This window comes from Hypanus sabinus, chromosome 8, assembly GCF_030144855.1.
Source record: "Hypanus sabinus isolate sHypSab1 chromosome 8, sHypSab1.hap1, whole genome shotgun sequence".
Classification (NCBI taxonomy): Eukaryota; Metazoa; Chordata; class Chondrichthyes; order Myliobatiformes; family Dasyatidae; genus Hypanus; species Hypanus sabinus.
Genome location: NC_082713.1, coordinates 141,615,133 through 141,634,448, shown reverse-complemented (window position 1 = coordinate 141,634,448; position 19,316 = coordinate 141,615,133). Strand labels below are relative to the sequence as shown.

The window sequence follows — 19,316 nt, the reverse complement described above, 5'->3', positions numbered from 1 at the left end:
TCTATTGCCTAGGAATGAATGGGATATCAGGAATAATGTATACAGGTGTAAAATCCGCAAATTCCCTAAAGGATCCAACATGAAGAAACACTTCATTCTTGTCTCAGACACACCCTAGGAAAAATTCAGGCTGGATCTGTTTTCTTTTGAAAGAGAAAGTATATTGGATGAGATACATGCCAAAATAAAGTGATTATTTGTTTTTGTTGTTTTTCATTAATAAATTAGGGCTGCAACATATGTGCAATATCAGACGTAATAGCATTCTGTGGACAATATCTGCTTCCTCAGTGACATCATCGTTTTAATCACAGCGATTATTTGCCAGCTAATGTCACAAAAGTGTTTGTGGATACAGGGTTTCAATACCAGGTTGAATGGCATGAAAGCAATAATAAGTGTGCTTTCTGGATCTACAAACAAAAAATGTTTTACAGTCAGTATTACCAAGTACTTCTCATATCTTGAGGGTGTTAACAAGGTGATACTGAGATACAACATTCAATAAAAATAACAATTTGTTTATAAAATCTCTTTGATAATGGTTTCTGTTAACCACCTATAAAATGTTCAAGTCTCATTTGTTATACAACGTGCTGCAAAACAGTTATATCAGCCCTTTTCTTCAAGTATTTTCTCAGGTAATACTTTAAAAATTATATTTCTGGTTCAAATCAATCAATAGTGATTCAAAATCTAGACTAGTGTGCTTCCATATGTTCCAACTGTTGTGTTAGTGGAACCATAGCACGGCCCATCTTCAAGTCTTTCCTAATATTTCAGCACAAATGAACTGAACTAATTAAAGAGGGCTATTATTCAAAAACAGAAGCCATATATTTCAGTCATATTAAGACCTTTTCACAGATTTCAGTGGACACAAGTAATGAAATCTAATTTAGAAAAGCAAACAAAGTATCTGTACGACAAGCAGAAGGAACTCACCTCAGAACTGAACCAGTGAATTTAAATGACTGAACTTACTTCATTTCAAGGACTTCTTCAAGATGTTTCCGTCTCTCAGCACGTAGGTTAGTGAGGTGTGCTTCCTTTTCTGCAAGGGACTGCTGGGTAGAGGAGAGCTTAGTTTTCATCAACTCCAGTTCTTGTTTCACTTTTTCCATAGCTACCATTAACTCTTCTACCTAAAAAGCCAAATACAAAAGTTATATTTGAACAACAATCAAATTCAACATTAATACTATAGCATTAATTATTTATACACTAATATTATAGCAAACACTAAACATTATAGTAGATGCATAGGATATGGAGGAAATACTCGTGAGGACTCCATTGAGAAGGAAAGCTACGATTTTGTGAAGAGGAGGAGGACATTGCTGAAGCTAAAAGGGACTGATGGAATTCTTACAGCAGGTAATGTGAGTGGAGCATAGTCAAAGTAGCCATGGAAGTCAGTGGATTTATAAAAGGTGTCAATAGCAATTCTGTCTAAGAAATCCAGAAAAGGAAGAGAGCTATCAGAAATAGTCCAGATGAATTTGAAAGCAGAGTCGAAACTGGTGGTGAAGCATATGAGACTAATGAGTTCTGCTTGAATGCAGGAGTTAGCACTGATATAGCTGATGTGCCGGAGGAAGAACTGGGGAAGTATGCAGGAAAAGGCTTGGAAGAAGAACTGCACAGTGTTTCCAACCAAAAAAAAGGCATTTTGCCAGGGTCCATGTAATTGCTCATGACTACATCTTTGATTTGCAGAAAGTACGAAGAACAGAAAGGGAAGTGGTTGAGCGTAAGGACAAGTTCTGCCAAGCAGAAGAGAGTGCTGTTGAGGGGAACCTGTTGGGTCTTCAAGAAAGAAACAGGGGATTTAATGCTGTTATAATACTGGATGAAGGTGCTTAAAAACTGGGAGTTCTTAGTAAAGATGAACTGGTTTGGATCAGAGAACTGGAAGTTATTGAATTGGTAGAGGGCATGAAAGATATCTTGGGTGTAATTGGGAAGGAACAAAACAAGGAAAGATAGGATGGACCAGAGCAGGCAGAAGTAACAGGCTTACTTGGGTACTTCTGTTTATGAATCTTAGATAAGAGACAGAATTGGGCCATGGTAAGTTTGGATACTGGAGGACATATCTCAAGATCTGAGGAGATCTATAATGGTCTTGCTCAGATGGTGGCCTGAAGTTTGTTAATGAGATCACCTTCCAGAGGGAGGCACAAGGGTGATTGGTCTCTGCAAGTTCGAGGTCAGTGTGCCAGACCACAATTGCACACAATGGTGGTGGGATGACTCTAAAGGGACTTGGTACAGTTTAAGCTAATGCTCAGGAAATCAATCTTTCCATAACCATTGCTAGTGTTTGATCAGCTAAAACTATTTCATTTCCCATCATAAATATTCACTTAACTTTTTATTTTTGTTGTCTGTTAAATCATACATATTATACCAGCTGGCTTCAAACTTTCTGGATTGGTGGAAATGTTAAGAAACCCAGTACACAGTGAGAAATTTATTCCTCTGATAAAAGTAAGACCTATTGGTGAGCAATCTTCAGTTATGTTCTGTAAGTTGTTCTTCTGTTAGATTTATTTTGCAGAATAGTGAGATGGATTTTAACTGTCAATGATAAACAGTCTATGATCGACTATTACACAATCTAATACAGTGTATTTGATAAATCTTAAACAGACAGCACATACAGGAGATGAAATGGACTCACACAAGTGATATCAAATTGATGTGATTAAGACACAAATTATATGAGTCCATTTCAGCCCTGACCATTACATGAGCAAATTTCATGATTCCCCAAACTAACTGCATCAGACACATAATTCTGGATAGATCAGCACATGTTCTTTTCTGAACAGAAGATGGGCTATTAGGCATAGGCACCCATTTTCTTAACTTACAATTAATCTTCTGTTGATCTCTCAGATGTCTGCCAAGGATTCTAGCGTAAGTTTAGAGTAAATATAAGACCATAAGGCATGGAAGCAGAATTTGGCTACTCAGCCCGAATTTGCTCTGCATTTGATCATGGCTTATTTATGCTCCTCCTCTTTACAATTCTCCAGCCTTCTCCCCATAACATATGATACCCTTACTAACCAGGAACCTATCAGCCTCTGCTTTAAATATACCCAATAAATTTGACCACCACAGCCATCTGAGGCAATGAATTCCACAGATTCACCAAACTCTGGCTAAAGGTATAGCTCTGTTCCAAAGTGACCCCCCCTTCCATTTTGAGGTCGTGCCCTTTGGTCCTGCACTCTCCTACTATTGGAAACATCATCTCCATTTCTGTCAATTCATATATTGCCTTGATTTTCATTTCTTTGCAGCCATTTAACAGAAGAAGAAAAAAAAGAAATACAAAAGAATTTAGAAAAACCTACATAAAAACATAAGAAATAGGAGTAGTAGCTCAGCCATTCAATAGATTATAGCTGATCTGGCCATGGACTCATCTCCACCTTCCTGCCTTTTACCCATAATCCTCAATTCCCCTAATACGCAAAAATCTATCTGACTGTGTCTTAAATACATTTATTGAGGTAGCCTCCACTGCTTCATTGGGCAGAGAATTCCACAGATTTACCACTCTCTGGGAAAAGTAGTCTCTCCTCATCTCTGTCCTAAATCTACTCCCCTGAATCTTGAGGCTATGCCCCCTAGTTCTAGTCTCACTTATCAGTGGAAACAACTTTCCTGCCTCTATCTTATTAATCTCTTTCATAATTGTGTATGTTTTTGTAAGATCTTCTCTCATTCTTCAGAATTCCAGCCAGTACAGTCCCAGGTGATTCAATCTCTCCTCATAGTTGAACCCTTTCATCTCTGGAATTAACCTAGTGAAACTCCTCTGCACCATCTCCAAAGCCTGTATATCCTTCCTTACGTAAGTAGACCAGAATTTCATGCAGTATTCCAGGCACAGCCTCACCTGTATCCTGTACAGTTGCAGCATAACCCCGCTGCTCTAAAATTCAATCCCTCTAGCAATGAAGGCCAACATTCCATTTGCCTTCTTGATAGCCTGCTGCACCTGCAAACCAACCTTCTCTGATTCATGCACAAGCATTTCCAAGTCCCTCTGCACAGCAGCATGCTGCAAATTTTTACCATTTAAATAATTATCTGCTCTTCCATTTTTCCTTCCAAAGTGGATGACTTCGCACTTACCAATATTATACATCTGTCAGACCCTTGTCCACTTACTTAACTTACCTATATCCCTCTGCAGACTCTGTATCTTTTGCACAATTTGCTTTTCCACTCAATTTAGTATCATCAGCAAACTTAGATACACCACACTCGGTCCACTCTTCCAGATCATTAATGTATATCATGAACAGTTGCGGACCCAGCACCAACTCCTGGGGCACAGCACTCAGCAATAATTGCCAACTACAGTAATAGCCATATATCCCAACTCTCTGCTTTCTATTAGTTAACCAATCCTCTATCCATGCTAATACATCACTTCAACTCTATGCAACCTTATCATATGGATGTCTTTTATTTAGCATCTCATCAAATGCTTCCTGGAAGTCCAAGTAAATAATGTCCATCTGTTCCACTCTATCCACTGCGCTCATTATATCCTCAAAGAACTCCAGTAAGTTTGTCAAAAGATTCTACCTTTGCTGAATCCATGCTGCGTCTGCCTGATGGATTCCTTTCTTTCCAGATGCCTCACTATTTCTTCTCCAATGATAGTTTCAAGCATCTTCCCAATTACACATAAATGAAGACTGAGCAAAAGAAGATAAACTGAGCAAATAAAAAAAACTGAGAACATCAGTTGTAAAGAGCTGTTGAAAGTGAGTCTGTGGCGAGTGAAGTTATCCTGCTGGTTTAGGAGCCTGTCCATTGTCAGTTTATAACTAATCCTGAATCTCATGGCGTGAAACCCCTACTTCTGTAACTCCTGCCCGATGGTAGTAGCTAGAAGAGGGAAGAGGGCATGGTCTGAATGATGGAGGTCTTTGATGATGAATGCTGCTTTCATGTGGTAGCAATCCATGTAAAGTATTCAATGGTAGGGATGGCTTCATCTGTGATGCACTGTGCCCACCACTTTCGGAAGCCTTTTTCATTACTGGGCATTGGAGTTTCCATACCAAGTCAAAATGTATCCGATTAGGATACTCTCCACTGTCCATAAACCCAAAGATGATAAGATATAGGAGCGGAATTAGGTCCTTCAGCCCATCGAGTCCACTCTGCAATTCTACCACAGCTGATCCCGGATCCCACACAACCCCCTACACCTGCCTTCTCACCATAACCTTTGATACCCTAACTGATCAGGAAACTATCAACTTCCACCTTAAATATACCCACAGTCTTTGGCAGAGCATTCGACTGATTTACTACTCTCTGGCTAAAAATACTCCTCCTTACCTTTGTTCTAAAAGTGTCGCTTCCCAATTTAGAGGCTGCACATCTATTTTAATTTGTCAAAGTTTTTGGTGACATGCTAAATATATGCTAATTTCTAAGAAAGTTGAGTCACTGTCGTTGCTGTTTTGTGCTGTCACTTAAACGTCAAAGCTCCAAGTATTATCAAAGTATAAACACGAGAAATTCTACAGATGCTAGAAATAAAAAAAAACACACAAAATGCTGGAGATACTCAGTAGGTCAAGCATCATCTATGAGAAGGAGTAAACAGTCAAAGTTTTGGGCCATGACTCTTCCTCAGCACTGGAAAGAATGGGGGAAGACACAAGAATAAAAAGGTGGGGTGAGGGGGTGAGTGGAAGGAGGCGAGCTAGAAGACGATAGGTGAAGTCAAGTAGGTAGGAAAGGTAAAGGGTGGGAGAGGAAGAAATCTGTTAGGAAAGGAGAGTGGACCATAGGGAAAAAAAGGGAAGAAGGAGGGGACCCACGGGTTGTGATAGGCAGGTGAGAAGCGGTAAGAGCCCAGAGTGGGGAATAGTAGAAGAGAGGAGGGGGAGGAACTTTTTTTTTACTAGAAGGAGAATTCGATATTCATGCCATCACATTGAAGGCTACCCAGACTAAATATAAGGTGCTGCTCCTTCACCATGAGACTGGCCTCATCATGGTATAAGAGGTGGCCATGGACATACATGTCAGAACAGGAATGAGAAATGAAATTAAAAAGTTTGGCCACCAGGATGTTCCACACTTGGCAGATGGAGCTTAGGTGGTCGAAGAAGTGGGTCCCCCAATTTTGACTGGTCTCACCAATGTACAGGAGGCAGCATCGGAATCACCAGACAAAATAGATGACCCTAAGAGTTTCTCAGGGTCATTGCCTCACCTGGAAGTACTACTTTGTGCCCTGAATTAAGGTGAGGGAGGCCATGTAGCACTTTGGTGACGTACAGGGATTAGTACCAGTAGGGAGATTAGTGGGAGGGATGAATAGACACAGGAATCACGGAAAGATTGAAACCTGAGGAAAGTGGGGCATGAGTGGGGGTGGGGGGGGGAGAGAGGTAAAGAGGTGGTAGGATCTGTTTCAAGATGGTGGAAATTGCGGGGAATTGGATGCAATGGCTCATGGGGTGGAAGGTAAGGACAAGAGGAACTATGACTATTCAAGAGGCAGGAGGATGGGTAAGTGTGGATGCTTGGGAAATGGACGAGATACAGCTGAGGACAGCAACAATGGTGGAGGAATGGAAGAATGGAAGGTGTTCTTTGAAGAAGGTGGATATCATGAAGGAACTGAGAAAAGTGAATAGCATTTTTACAGGAAACAGAGTGGGAAAAGATATAGTCAAGATAATTGTGGGAATCAGTAGGTTTATAAATAATTCCAGTCAACAGTTTAAATCCAGAGAGGGAGACAGAGAAAGGGGAGGGAGATGTCAAAAAATGGATCTTAATATCAAAGATGGTCTATTTAACCATATACTACCTTGACATTCATTTTCTTGCAGGGATTCACAGTAGAACAAAGAAATACAATAAATGAACATCTACACACAAAGACAACCACTGTGCAAATACAATAATTAATTAATTATAGGACACAAGTTTAAAAATGCTTGAAATTGAACCCATAGGTTGGGAAATTATTTGTGTTGTGGTGTTGTGCTGACTCTAGCTCTGCATTGGTGGATGACCTGCTATTAATGATCTACCTCACTGAATTTAGACTGCTGGGAAAGCAAACAGAAATGCCACTCCGGGTAGCACTTTTACAGCTGACGTAATAGCAGCAGGTAAAATTGTTATCATTACTGCTTTGATAAATGTTACACTGTAACAGCAGAAGGAAACTACTGTACATTAAGGAAGAGATACCAATTTAAATACACAAACTAATGCAGAAATCCTGGAAAAACAACCAATTTTTTAACATGTTACTTTAAAATTCAAAGTTTTTATTACTAGTAAAAGTGATTATAATAGCTAGCTTATTAAAATTCGGCCTAGAGAGCAATTAAGAACCAAAGGAGAGAAATTATCATTCATTTCATGGCCACATATAGATTACAATGAGACTAATGCAGACTGCATGTGAATAATTGAATTAATACACAAATTCTGTGATTAAATGATATTGTGAGGAAAGTGATTCTTACTAAACGTGTTTGGAAGTCACACAATTCATCCAACTATTATAAACAACAATGACCAAGTTAAATTGTGGTTCTCTCCATTCATACAGAAAGAAATCTGAGATTGTAGTTCAATGGTGATTTGATTGAACACTCATGAATACAGTTCATTTCACAAATGTGGCAATGTGAAACTAGCAAAAGGTTGTGTATTATGTGTGACATGCGAAGAGGATGTTAGGAGAATACGGGGAGACTTGGATAGGCTGAGTGAGTGGGCAGATACTTGGCAGATGTCATTCAATGTGAATAAATGTGAAGTTATCCACTTTGGAAGCAGGAACAAGAGGGCAGAGTATTGTCTGAACAGTGTCGAGTTAGGTAAGGGAGAAATGCAAAGAGACCTAGGAGTCCTAGTTCACCAGTCAATGAAGGTGAATGAGCAAGTGCAACAGGCAGTGAAGAGGGCAAATGGAATGTTGGCCTTTGTTACAAGGGGAATTGAATACAAGAGCAAGGATGTTCTTTTGCATTTGTACAGGGCCCTGGTGAGACCACACCTGGAATATTGCGTACAGTTTTGGTCTCCAGGTTTAAGGAAGGACATTCTGGCAATTGAGGAAGTGCAGCGTTGATTCACTAGGTTGATTCCTGGGATGGCAGGGCTGTCTTACGCAGAGAGATTGGAGAGATTGGGCTTGTACACGCTGGAATTGAGGAGATTGAGAGGGGATCTGATTGAAACGTTTAAGATAATTAAAGGATTTGATAGGATTGAGGCAGGAAATATGTTCCAGATGTTGGGAGAGTCCAGTACCAGAGGGCATGGATTGAGAATAAGAGGTCAGTTATTTAAAACAGAGTTGAAGAAGAGCTTCTTCTCCCAGAGAGTTGTGGAGGTGTGGAATGCACTGCCTCGGAAGACGGTGGAGGCCAATTCTCTGGATGCTTTCAAGAAGGAGCTGGATAGATATCTGATGGATAGGGGAATCAAGGGATATGGGGACAAGTATTGATAGTGAATGATCAGCCATGATCTCAGAATGGCGGTGCAGACTCGAGGGGCCGAATGGTCTACTTCTGCACCTATTGTCTATTGTCTATGTGCTACTCAGTATTATTGCTACATGTTGTAGCACTGAAAAGAACTAGTCTGAGAAATTATACTGGTGCACAAACAAAAATACAGTTATGTAAATGATTACCAATAATTTTCCCTTAGAATTAATTACAGAAATGGGTGGCACTTTTGTTATCAGAATATGCTTGCCAATAAGATCAGTAAGTGAAATAATGAGGTTTTGTTGGTCTTGCTGGCAAAGGTGAATAATTTCAGTGCTCCAAGCTTGTCTGAAAAGTTGATTATTTTACTGTAATATCCTCATCAACTTAACCATTCACATTATAACACAGAACAGTACTGCACAGGAACAAGCCCTAATGCACAGAACTTTGTGTCAAACCAAGCTATTGACACCAAATCCCTTCTGTCTGTACATGGTCCATATCCCTCCTCTCAGCACATTCATATATGCTTTTTAAGAGCCACTTAAATACTTCTATCTTATTTGCTTTCACCATCACCTCTGGCAGCTTATTATAGGCAGCAACTATTCTCTGGACACTTATGATAATATAAAAGACATTGCCGATCATCTAAGAGGAAGCCCATTAGAAAGGGCATGCTCCTAATGGCGCGTGACCTGTAAGCATTGATAACCTTGTAATAATTTCTATACTCTTGGTGTGTATAATTACAGGATCCACACAAGGAACCACATGGCTGATTAGAATTTCAATTCCCTTTATCAGTATTTGTTCTCCAATACTTAACGTGTCCTTTGAGATAAAGGCCTAACCTGTCGTCTTTCTGAATCTTGCTTCACCTTTGTGTTGATGAACACGCAAACCCAATTGTTCTCCCATACATATTAGTGCTTACCATTATAAAAATACTTTTTCTTTTTCAGATTCAGAATGAATAACCTCACATTAGTTCAGAATGTCTGTGAATATTTGTTATTTTATCAAATGTCAAAGCTTTATAGAGCTTCGCCAATTTACTCAACCTCAGACCACCTAACCAGTGGGTTAGAGTTAGTCTTTGTACTTTACAAAGGCCACTGTCACTCAACAGCAATCATTCTGCAATGTCACTCATGCAGAAAATGCTACTACTTACTGAGACAAGCCATAGAACTGAATCACAGACCAGAAAGGGACTGAAAAGGAAATGGATTAGCCATGATGAAATAGCAGAACAAACTCAATGGCCCAAATGGCCTAATTCTGCTCCTATATCTTGCAGTCTTATGAAGGCACATGTACCTATCAGCAGAACAGCAGGAAAATAATTTACACCTGTCAGAAGTGAGAAAATAACTGCACAGGTATAAGAAAGGAAAGGAAAGGTATAAGAGGAAAAACAATACTTTCCCAGCTAAATAAATGCCAATGAGCAAAGTGCAACAAATGCCAGTGCTCTAATTCAAAGAGCCTGGTAGGAGGCAGCTAGCATCGATTCCTTCAGCAGTAAGAATCCTTGCTCAACGGAGCAAATTTGGGAAACAATTCATCATCCCAATAGATATGTCAAAACTGCTCTCTTATGCAGACATCCACATATGAACAATTAAGCATTCAATTCCCAAACACAGCTACACTACACACAATCTCTCACACACTCTCCACTCTCTCACAGCCCCATCCACACTTCCCTATTGAACTTCTATTTCTTTCAGAGTTCAAACCTTCAAAAGTAAAATAATGAAAGTTTGCAGATGCTGGCCATCTGAGCGACACACACAAAATGCTGGAGGAACTCAGCAGGCCAAGAAGCATCTATGGAAAAGAGTACAGTTGACATTTCGGGCTGAGACCCTTCATTAGGACTGGATAAAAAGATGAGGAGTCAAAGTAAGAAAGTGGGAGTTGGGGGAGGGGAGGAAGACTAATAAGGTGCTGGTGAAATGGGGGGGGGCATTCTCCTCCCCCTTTTCTTTCTTCCATGGCCTTGTTTTCTCCTGTCAGATTCCTCCTTCTCCAGCCCTGTATCTCTTTCACTAACCAGTCAACTTGAATCAGCTCTTCACTTCACCCCTTCTCCACTTCACCTCTCTCCTTGTGGTTCTTCCTCCCCTCCCATGCCCCCCCTCACTCTTACTGTGACTTCTCATCTTTTGTTCCAGTCCTGATGAAGGGTCTTGGCCCAAAACGTCAACTATCCTCTTTTCCATAGATGCTGCCTGGCCTGCTGAGTTCTTCCAAGCACGTACTTAGACAAAAATTGATAAACAGGATTGAGCTAATGGGCCTGGAAATCATTCTCAGTTGAATGTAGCGCTGAACCTTAAACGACCTTCCTCGTCCTCTTCTGCAGATGAGCCACAGAAGTGTAAATCATTTCTTGAGGAGACACCATGTGAAATCAGCCAGTTATACTTGATATGTTTCGCTTATGTTATGCAAAATAGTTTAAAGGGAGGCAGGTTAAGGGGAGTTATCAGAGAGATTAGAGGGATGCAGTTTGCTGTATGTGGTGAATGCAAACATGCCTAATTTCAAGAAAAAATCTTAGATAAAGGAGAAAACTGATGCTGATTCACTATAACCTCTGATACATCTGTATTCATGAGGGAATGTTCTTCACCTTCAGGAAATGTTGTTTCAAACCCATCAAACCCTGCACCCACAAACCACAACCCTCCATCCCTGCTGTAGTTAATGAAGACCCACAGACACTTCCTGCATTTCTGCACTCATAACTGCCTGCTCTTCTCCAGGCACAACAGAAATAGAGATCCCCTGACCTTCATCTTTCATCCCAAGCAGTCTCCAAATACAGCCCATCATCTTTTGCCACTTCTACTGCATCTTCTCTTCACTTCCCCATTTACTTGTCGCAGGGGTCACTCTTCCATCTCTTCTTGATCTGATCACCCTTCTAACCCATCTCTCTATATCTCCTGCAAATCAGACAGTTGCCCCCTATACTTACTCCCTCACCAACACTCGGAGATCTAAACAACCCTTCTCAGTGAAGCAGAAATTTACAAGCACTTCCTTCAATTTGGTCTGCTGCAATGGATCGCTGCGATATCTCATCCTTTATATTTTAAATAGGTGACTACTTTGCAAATCACCTATACAGATATTGAAAGAACTTGAAAGGGTGGATGTGGAGAGGATGTTTCCTATGCTGGGGATATCCAGAACTAGAGGGCACAGTCTCAAAATTGAGGGACGACCTTTTAGAACAGAGGTAAGGAGGATGTTTTTAGCCAGAGAGTAATAAATCTGTGGAATGCTCTGCCACAGACTGCAGCGGAGGCCAAGTCCATGGGCATGTTTCTTTCAATTTTTTTTAACATTTTATATTTCTTCTCAATATTTTTATTAATTTCTTACATAAAAGAATACAGGGTACAGTAAGATATATAATATATATCAATTACAATATATATTGAAATCACATAAGTGTAATTACCTCATATCCATTTAGATAAAATTTAAACAAAATTGAAAAGAAATAATTTTATTATACAAAAAATCTATACCCACTACCAGAAAAAAAAACAGCTGTTTGGTTATAAAAAAGAGGAAAAAATCCTTAACATATAGTAAGACATATTATTAGCCAACATCTGTGCTAATAGCAAATTAAAGATTTTGAAAGTAATTTGGAAAAGGTCCCCACAATGTTAAAAAAATCTGGTCTAGATTCAGAAATTGAATAACCAATCTTCTCTAAATTTGAGCAAAACATAACATTATGTAACCAATGAGTAGGAGTAGGTGGAGTGGTATCCTTCCACTTAAACAACAAATCCCTCCTGGCTATAAGAGAAATAAAGGCCAAAATATGCAAATTGTGTGTCTCCAAAATAATATCATTTCTTCCAACAATCCCAAATAAGGCAGTCAAAGGATTAGGTTTAAAATTTACTTTAAAAAGCACAGAAAAAGTTTGAAATACTTCCTTCCAATATTTTTCAAGATTCGGACAAGTCCAAAACATATGGATTAGTGAAGCTTCTCCATTATTACATCTATCACAATAGGGAGATATATCCGAATAAAAATAAGACAGCTTATCTTTAGACATATGGGCTCTAAGAACCACTTCAAATTGTAGAAGGGAATGACGAGCACATAACGATGAGGTATTAACCAATTAAAAAATTTAATTCCAAGTATCCTCAGAAATTGAAATCTGTAAATCTTGTTTCCAAAGATTGTTAATTTTATCTAAAGGAATGTTTCTCATTCCCAACATACCATAAATATTAGATATAGATGCATTATAGAAGGGTTTCAAATTAAAAATTATATCAAGTAAATTTAATATCTGGACTTTTAGGAAATATGTATACTTGAGAATGTAAGAAGTCTCTAATTTGTAAATATTGAAAAAAGTGAGTTCTCTGCAGACAATACTTAAGTGATAGTTGTTCAAATGAAGAGAGACCATCTCCATCATACAAATCATGAAAACATTGTCTACCCAATCTAGTCCACTCTTTAAAAACTACATCAGACATAGAAGGTTTCAAAAAAGCTAGAAAAATATGACTGGAAAGTGAAAAACTCAATAAACCAAAATATTTTCTAAATTGTACCCAAATCCTCAGTGTGTTTAACTACAAAAATATCAGTTAAATTACTTAAAGATAAAGGAATTGGGGATCCAAGAAGAGAAATAATAGAAAATTTATTAACAGAGTTAGCTTCTAAAGAAACCCAGACCGGACAGTCCTCTCAATTAATATAACTAAAACGTTAGATTCTGTATATTTACTGCCCAGTAATAAAACCTAAAATTGGGTAAAGCTAAACTTCCATTCTTTTTAGCTTTTTGAAGATGAACTTTATTTAATCGAGAAATTTTATTATTCCATATATATAAGATATAATAGAAACCAAGGAATCAAAAAAGGATTTAGGAATTAAAACAGGTCTGGCCTGAAATAAATATAAAAATTTAGGCAAAATATTCATTTTAACAGAATTGATTCCGCCAATCAATGATAGAGAGAGGGGTGACCAACTAGATAGTACCTTCTTAACATAATTCAGAAGTGTGAAAAATTTTCTTTAAAAATAAATTTGTAATTCCTAGTGATTGTTACACCCAAATAATTAAAATAATCTCTAACAATTTTAAAAGGAAGGTTAGTATTAACTAATAACAAATTATTCAAAGGAAAAAGTTCACACTTATGAAAGTTAAGTTTATATCCTGAAAACTGACTAAAGCTAGAGAATAAAGAAAGTAAAGAAGGTAAAGAAGACTCCACATTAGAACTGTAGAGCAAAAGGTCATCAGCATAGCGAAACATTGTGGGTAATACTCCTCCTTAAAATACAAGTGATATCATTAGATTCCCGGAAAGCAATAGCTAAAGGTTCTAAAACCAAATCAAAAAAACAAAGGACTCAAAGGACAACCTACCGTGGGCATACTTAAAGCAGAAATTGATAGTTTCCTGATCAGTCAGGGCATCAAAGGATATGGCAAGAAGCAGGTGTATGGGGTTGAGAGGCAGAGCAGACTCGACGGGCTGAATGGCCAAATCTGCTCCTATGCCTTATGGTCTTGTACTCTACCTGCATTTCAATTCCTCTTCTGGTCCCCATGCCATCCTCTTGGCACTTGGCTTTCTCCATTGCTATGGTGAGGTAAAAAGCAAACTAGAAGAACAGCACCTCATATTCCTGAGGAAGACTCTCGGTCCAAAATGCTGACTGTTACTCCCCTCCATAGATGCTGCCTGATTTGTTGAGTTACTTCAGCGCTTTGTGTGTGTACCTTATATTTCATTTGGACAACTTACTGCAGAAAGACATGTAGACTGAATCTTACAATTTCAGGTAACCCACTCTCCAAATTCCTTTCTCACTTTCATCAGTCCTCCCAGGTTCTCTTTTATCACCCTTCCCTCACTCATCACCTAAAATGATCTCTTCCCCTCACCTGGTTCTATCTGCCTAGCAACCAACTCTTGTCTGGGGCCACCTATCACTTATCGGTTTATTTCTTCCCCCAACTAAAAATGTAAATCCTCTATTCTTACACCAGTCTTAAGGAAGATCACAGGTCTGAAATATTGACTGGTTTCCATTTCCAAGAATCTGTTTGACTGGCTGAGTTCTTCCAACATTTGTATTTTTATTTTAGATTCCATCTTCTGCATTTTTTCTTACTTTCTCATATTGTAAACAGCAGGAGCTCCAAACACCAACCGCTGTGCTACTTTAATACACACCATTTGCCAGTCTGACAAAGATCTAGTTATTCCTGTGTCGTGTCCGTCAATCAATGTGGTAGCTACTATATTATCCCCAAAATCACGCACCTTAATCTGACATGCTAACTTATTACGCAGGACTTTAATTAATGCCAATACACCAGGCCCACTGGTTCTTCCTTTTCAATCAATGAGTTGTCCAATGCAGCTGGAAAAAAATGGCCTGACATCACATGTTTTTTAATAGACTCTAGCATTTTCTCTACAACTAATGTTAGCTAAACAGATTGTAGTTCTCCAATTTCTCTCTCTTTTTCAGGCACAGGATTACACTTGCATTCCTCCAATTTGAAGGAACCATTCCATAATTCATGAAGTTTGGAACTTTAGAACCAATGTACCATTTATTTCCACAGCAAGTTGGAGTTTGAGTACTCCATGATACAGATTGTCAGGCCCTGGAGATTTATTGTATTTCACTTCCATTAACTTTTTCAACATCCCCCTCCCATATAATTTCCTTTAATTCCTTAATCTCACTGGATTCTTGCTTCCTTAGATTTCTGGTACATTATTTGTATCCTTTTCCATGAAAACAAAACCAAAATATTGTTTAATCGCCCTTTAATTTTTTAGTCTTCCGTCATAAATTCTATTTGTAACTGTTAGGAACTTGAATTTACCTTCAGATTTTTTTTTCTTTGAAACTACCTCTAGATGCATTTGTGTCTCTTCAAAATTTACTATCATGCTTTAGTTTTGCTCCTTGTCCATTATCGCTGAATTTTAAAATGCATCCAATTCTCAGACTTGGCATTTTTCTGTATCTTTATGACTTCTCTTTGGATTTACAGCTCATTTATCATTCTTGCATCCAGATCAAGGGTAATTTGTTACCCAGTGATAGGGCTGCACAGCTACACAATCTCTCACAGTGAAACCCATGATCAGCTTGAACTAATTTAAGATGTAGTGATAATTAGCATCACATTAACCTGGCACATATATTTTACACAAATTCAACTCTTAATACTAAACTGTGGGAAGCAGCAGATACGAGGAGGAGGAAAATGTTGCTCTCCATTTGCTATTTGTTCTGAGAAATTAAAGTGGGGAATTAAATGGAGGAATATTAAATATGAGCAATGTATTGTCACATTGACACTTAACACAATATTAATATAATATTGCAAAGGTTAAAGCACTCTTTGACTTCAGGACAATAGTTAAGGGTGGGAATGGACAGAAAGGAGATTACATCTGAACTAAAGCCATTAAGATCTAAAGAACTAAAAACTGCATCAAGCTGTACAAAAGTCACATTTATACGTACAGGTATTTCATTTTTCCTTTCTTCAGATTGCTCATTTGTTCAACTCCTTCAGATATCTATTTTACTTTAACCAATGGGTAAAGGACTTGCAAGCACCATTTTTCGTCCATTCAATGTCTTTGATCAAGTGCTGGTGGTCAAAATTATAAGGCCCAAACATTTAATTCCAGAAAGTCTTCATTAACGCACAGTGGCAGTGCTTTCCATATGAAACATCAGAATGAAGGCCTATCTGCCTATTCAGAATTAAGTCAGAATTTTTTGGAATGCTAAAATGTCCATGCTGAACTGTTCTAATCTACTAAGTGCCAACATGTTAAGGACTTGTGTGCAAACATGGAGGACCTAAACCCACTAACAGAACTCCATATATAATCTTCTGGCTAAATGCCAATGGTGGACTCCTTGTGGAGTCTAGGAGCATAGAACAAACTTGTTAACTTCCCAACATTTAACAAAGAAGCTGTTTGCTGAATCTATTTCAGGTTATACCTGGCACAGAAAAGGGAAGTGCATTCATTTAAATGCGAAGAACAGCTATGAAGAAGGAAGTTAGTTTAAGGTGATTTACTTTCCTCATTCAAATTTGTTTTATTGATTACAAGTGTTTGGGCTCTTTTTTGTGCATACTTTTTGAAATGTTTGAACAATTTAATGTCTAACATTTTTTGAATGATTCAAAACCATTTAATACCATGAAAGAATTTTACATGTTATTCAGATAGGACTTGTGGCACAGTCTGCTATGGTGCAGGATTTCAATATTTTGAATTGGGACTTGCATGAACTGCAAGTCAACACTATGAAAAGGAAATTAAAAACTTTTTCTATAGGTCCATCAGGTGTTGTAAAATATTCTAAACTTGAAAAATACACAATCTTAATAATATGAACCATGCATACCCTTCACAAATCTTTACCATGGTTTTGATATACCAGCAACTTTTATACTTCCAAACTCAATTCAGTTCTTTTGCTTACCTGACAATGACTTACAGAAGTGGTATCTTTATATGAAGGATGAAGGTCAATAATGAGCCACACCTTCCATCTACTTCTGAAAGGTTGGTGGAAGATTACTTGCATCTGAAACCTCTGCTTACTAAAGTAATAACTGTTCCACTTTCTCAGTGTCAGCCATTTTCATCTACGCCTCGTCCCTTTAATGCTGCACTCAGTTTAGAAGCATAAAAATATAATAGGGAGGATGACAATTCTTGCAATTTTTTTGGGGTTTTAAGCAAACTTGAGTAACAAATGAGCAGAGTACTCACTCTAAAGTGAGTTAGATTCAAGAAGAATGGAAACCAGAAGCAACAATCACTTCTTTGTGTCAATTGAGTGAAAGCACTGGGAGTGAGCTAGAATTAAAAAAAGTTTCCCATACCTTAAACCATTTAAAGCCAAAACTGTTGAATTCATGCAAACTTTCAATAATATGCTTCATACAGGCATTGTGTAGCATAATAGAAGAGAGAAAAGCATGCAAAGTATTTACTAGATCAGAAAGAAGCACTTAAATCCAATAAAAATTCCATTATAGTGCAACTATTTACATTTTCATTATGCATTTAATAATCACCAGTTATTCACATTTCATAAGCATATTTGGATAGCTCACTTGCCCACTAGAATATGTAGGCTCTAGCTTGAAATGCAGAGTTCAAAGTACATTTTTAAAGTATTATAATTTTTAAAACAATATTCTTGTAATTAAAGAAATTCAATAAAATCCTAAAAAATCAGAAGATAGCAAAAATCCTTGAAATATTTTATAACTCAATGTCTATTTTAAAGTTGAATTTCTTACTCCATTCCTGATTACTTAATATTCAATACGAATTGATAAATTCAGTTCTCAAAGCATTACTGTACTAACCAGTGGACCAGTCTACAACAACCTCAGAGATGAGATTCAATATTGTTGACATACGTCCTTGTTTTATTTTCTAGCTGGAGAAGTATTTGGTTTGCGATGTTCTAACTATGTTCTATCATACCTCCACACTCAAAAGTGATGTAACAGATATCTTTCATTTTATTACAGCATTAAACAATGACTGTCCCATTCATAAGGAACATTAACATAAGGGATAATTATTAGGTTAATGGAATAGTTAAGCAGAATTCTGGACTAAACTTCCAGTTCAAGTTCAAGTACTGGAACTGATAAGGTAATTCAATAATTAATCCAGTAAAAGATGAATTATGAGAGGAAGCTGGTGGCTAATATCAAAGAAAATACCAAAAGCTTTTTTAAGTATATAAAAGGTAAAAGAGAGCTGAGGGTAGATATAGGACCAGTAGACAATGACACTGGAGATATTGTATTGAAAGATGCAGAGATGGCAGAATTGAATGCGAATTTTGCATCAGTCTTCACAGTGGAATACGTCTGCAGTATACCAGACATTCAAGAGCGTCAGGGAAGTGAAGTTTGTGGAGTGAAAATTACAACAGAGAAGGTGCTCAGGAATCTTAATGGTCTGAGGGTGGATACATCTTATGGACCTGATGGAATGCACCCTCGGGTTCTGAAGGAAGTCACTGGAAAGATTGCAGAGGCATTAACAATGATCTTTCAAGAATCGACAGATTCTGGCATTGTACTGGATGACTGGAAGATTGCAAATGTTACTCTGCTATTTAAGAAGGGTAGGAGGGATGATAAAGGAAACTATAGACTTGTTAGCCTGACATCAGTGGTTGGGAAGTTGTTGGAATCGATTGTTAGGGATGAGATTATGGAGTACCTGGAGGCACATGACAAGATAGACCAAAGCCAGCATGGTTTCCTGAAAGGAAAATCCTGCCTGAGAAACCTTCTGCAATTCCTTGAGGAAATTAGAAGCAGGGTAGACAAAGGAGATGCAGCAGACATGGAGTACTTGGATTTTCAGAAGGCCTCTGACAAGGTGCCGAACATGAGGCTGCTTAGCAAGATAAGAGCCCATGAGATTACAGGGAAGTTACTAGCGTGGGTGGAGCATTGGGTAGTCTGCAGAAAACAGAGAGTGGAAATAAATGGATCCTATTCTAGCTGGCTGCTGGTAACCAGTGGAGTTCCACAGAGGTCGGTGTTTGGACTATGGTATTAATGGATTTGTGGCTAAATTTGCCAATGATACAAAGATAGGCGGAGGATTGGGTAGTGTTGAGGAAACAGAGAGCCTGCAAAGAGACTAGTATAGTTTAGGGGAATGGGCAAAGAAGTGGCAAATG

General features: G+C 38.2%; 1 protein-coding gene across 6 annotated transcripts in view; it reads right to left on the bottom strand.

Annotated features, from left to right (window-relative positions):
• LOC132398500 (ELKS/Rab6-interacting/CAST family member 1-like) overlaps window positions 1-19,316 on the bottom strand; it is a 734,829-nt gene that overhangs the window by 425,367 nt on the left and 290,146 nt on the right. For all 6 annotated transcript variants that reach the window (XM_059978062.1, XM_059978065.1, XM_059978064.1 and 3 more), the window contains one exon: window positions 985-1,145. In XM_059978062.1, the coding sequence (XP_059834045.1) occupies window positions 985-1,145 (161 nt within the window). The remainder of the gene's footprint in view (window positions 1-984; window positions 1,146-19,316) is intronic.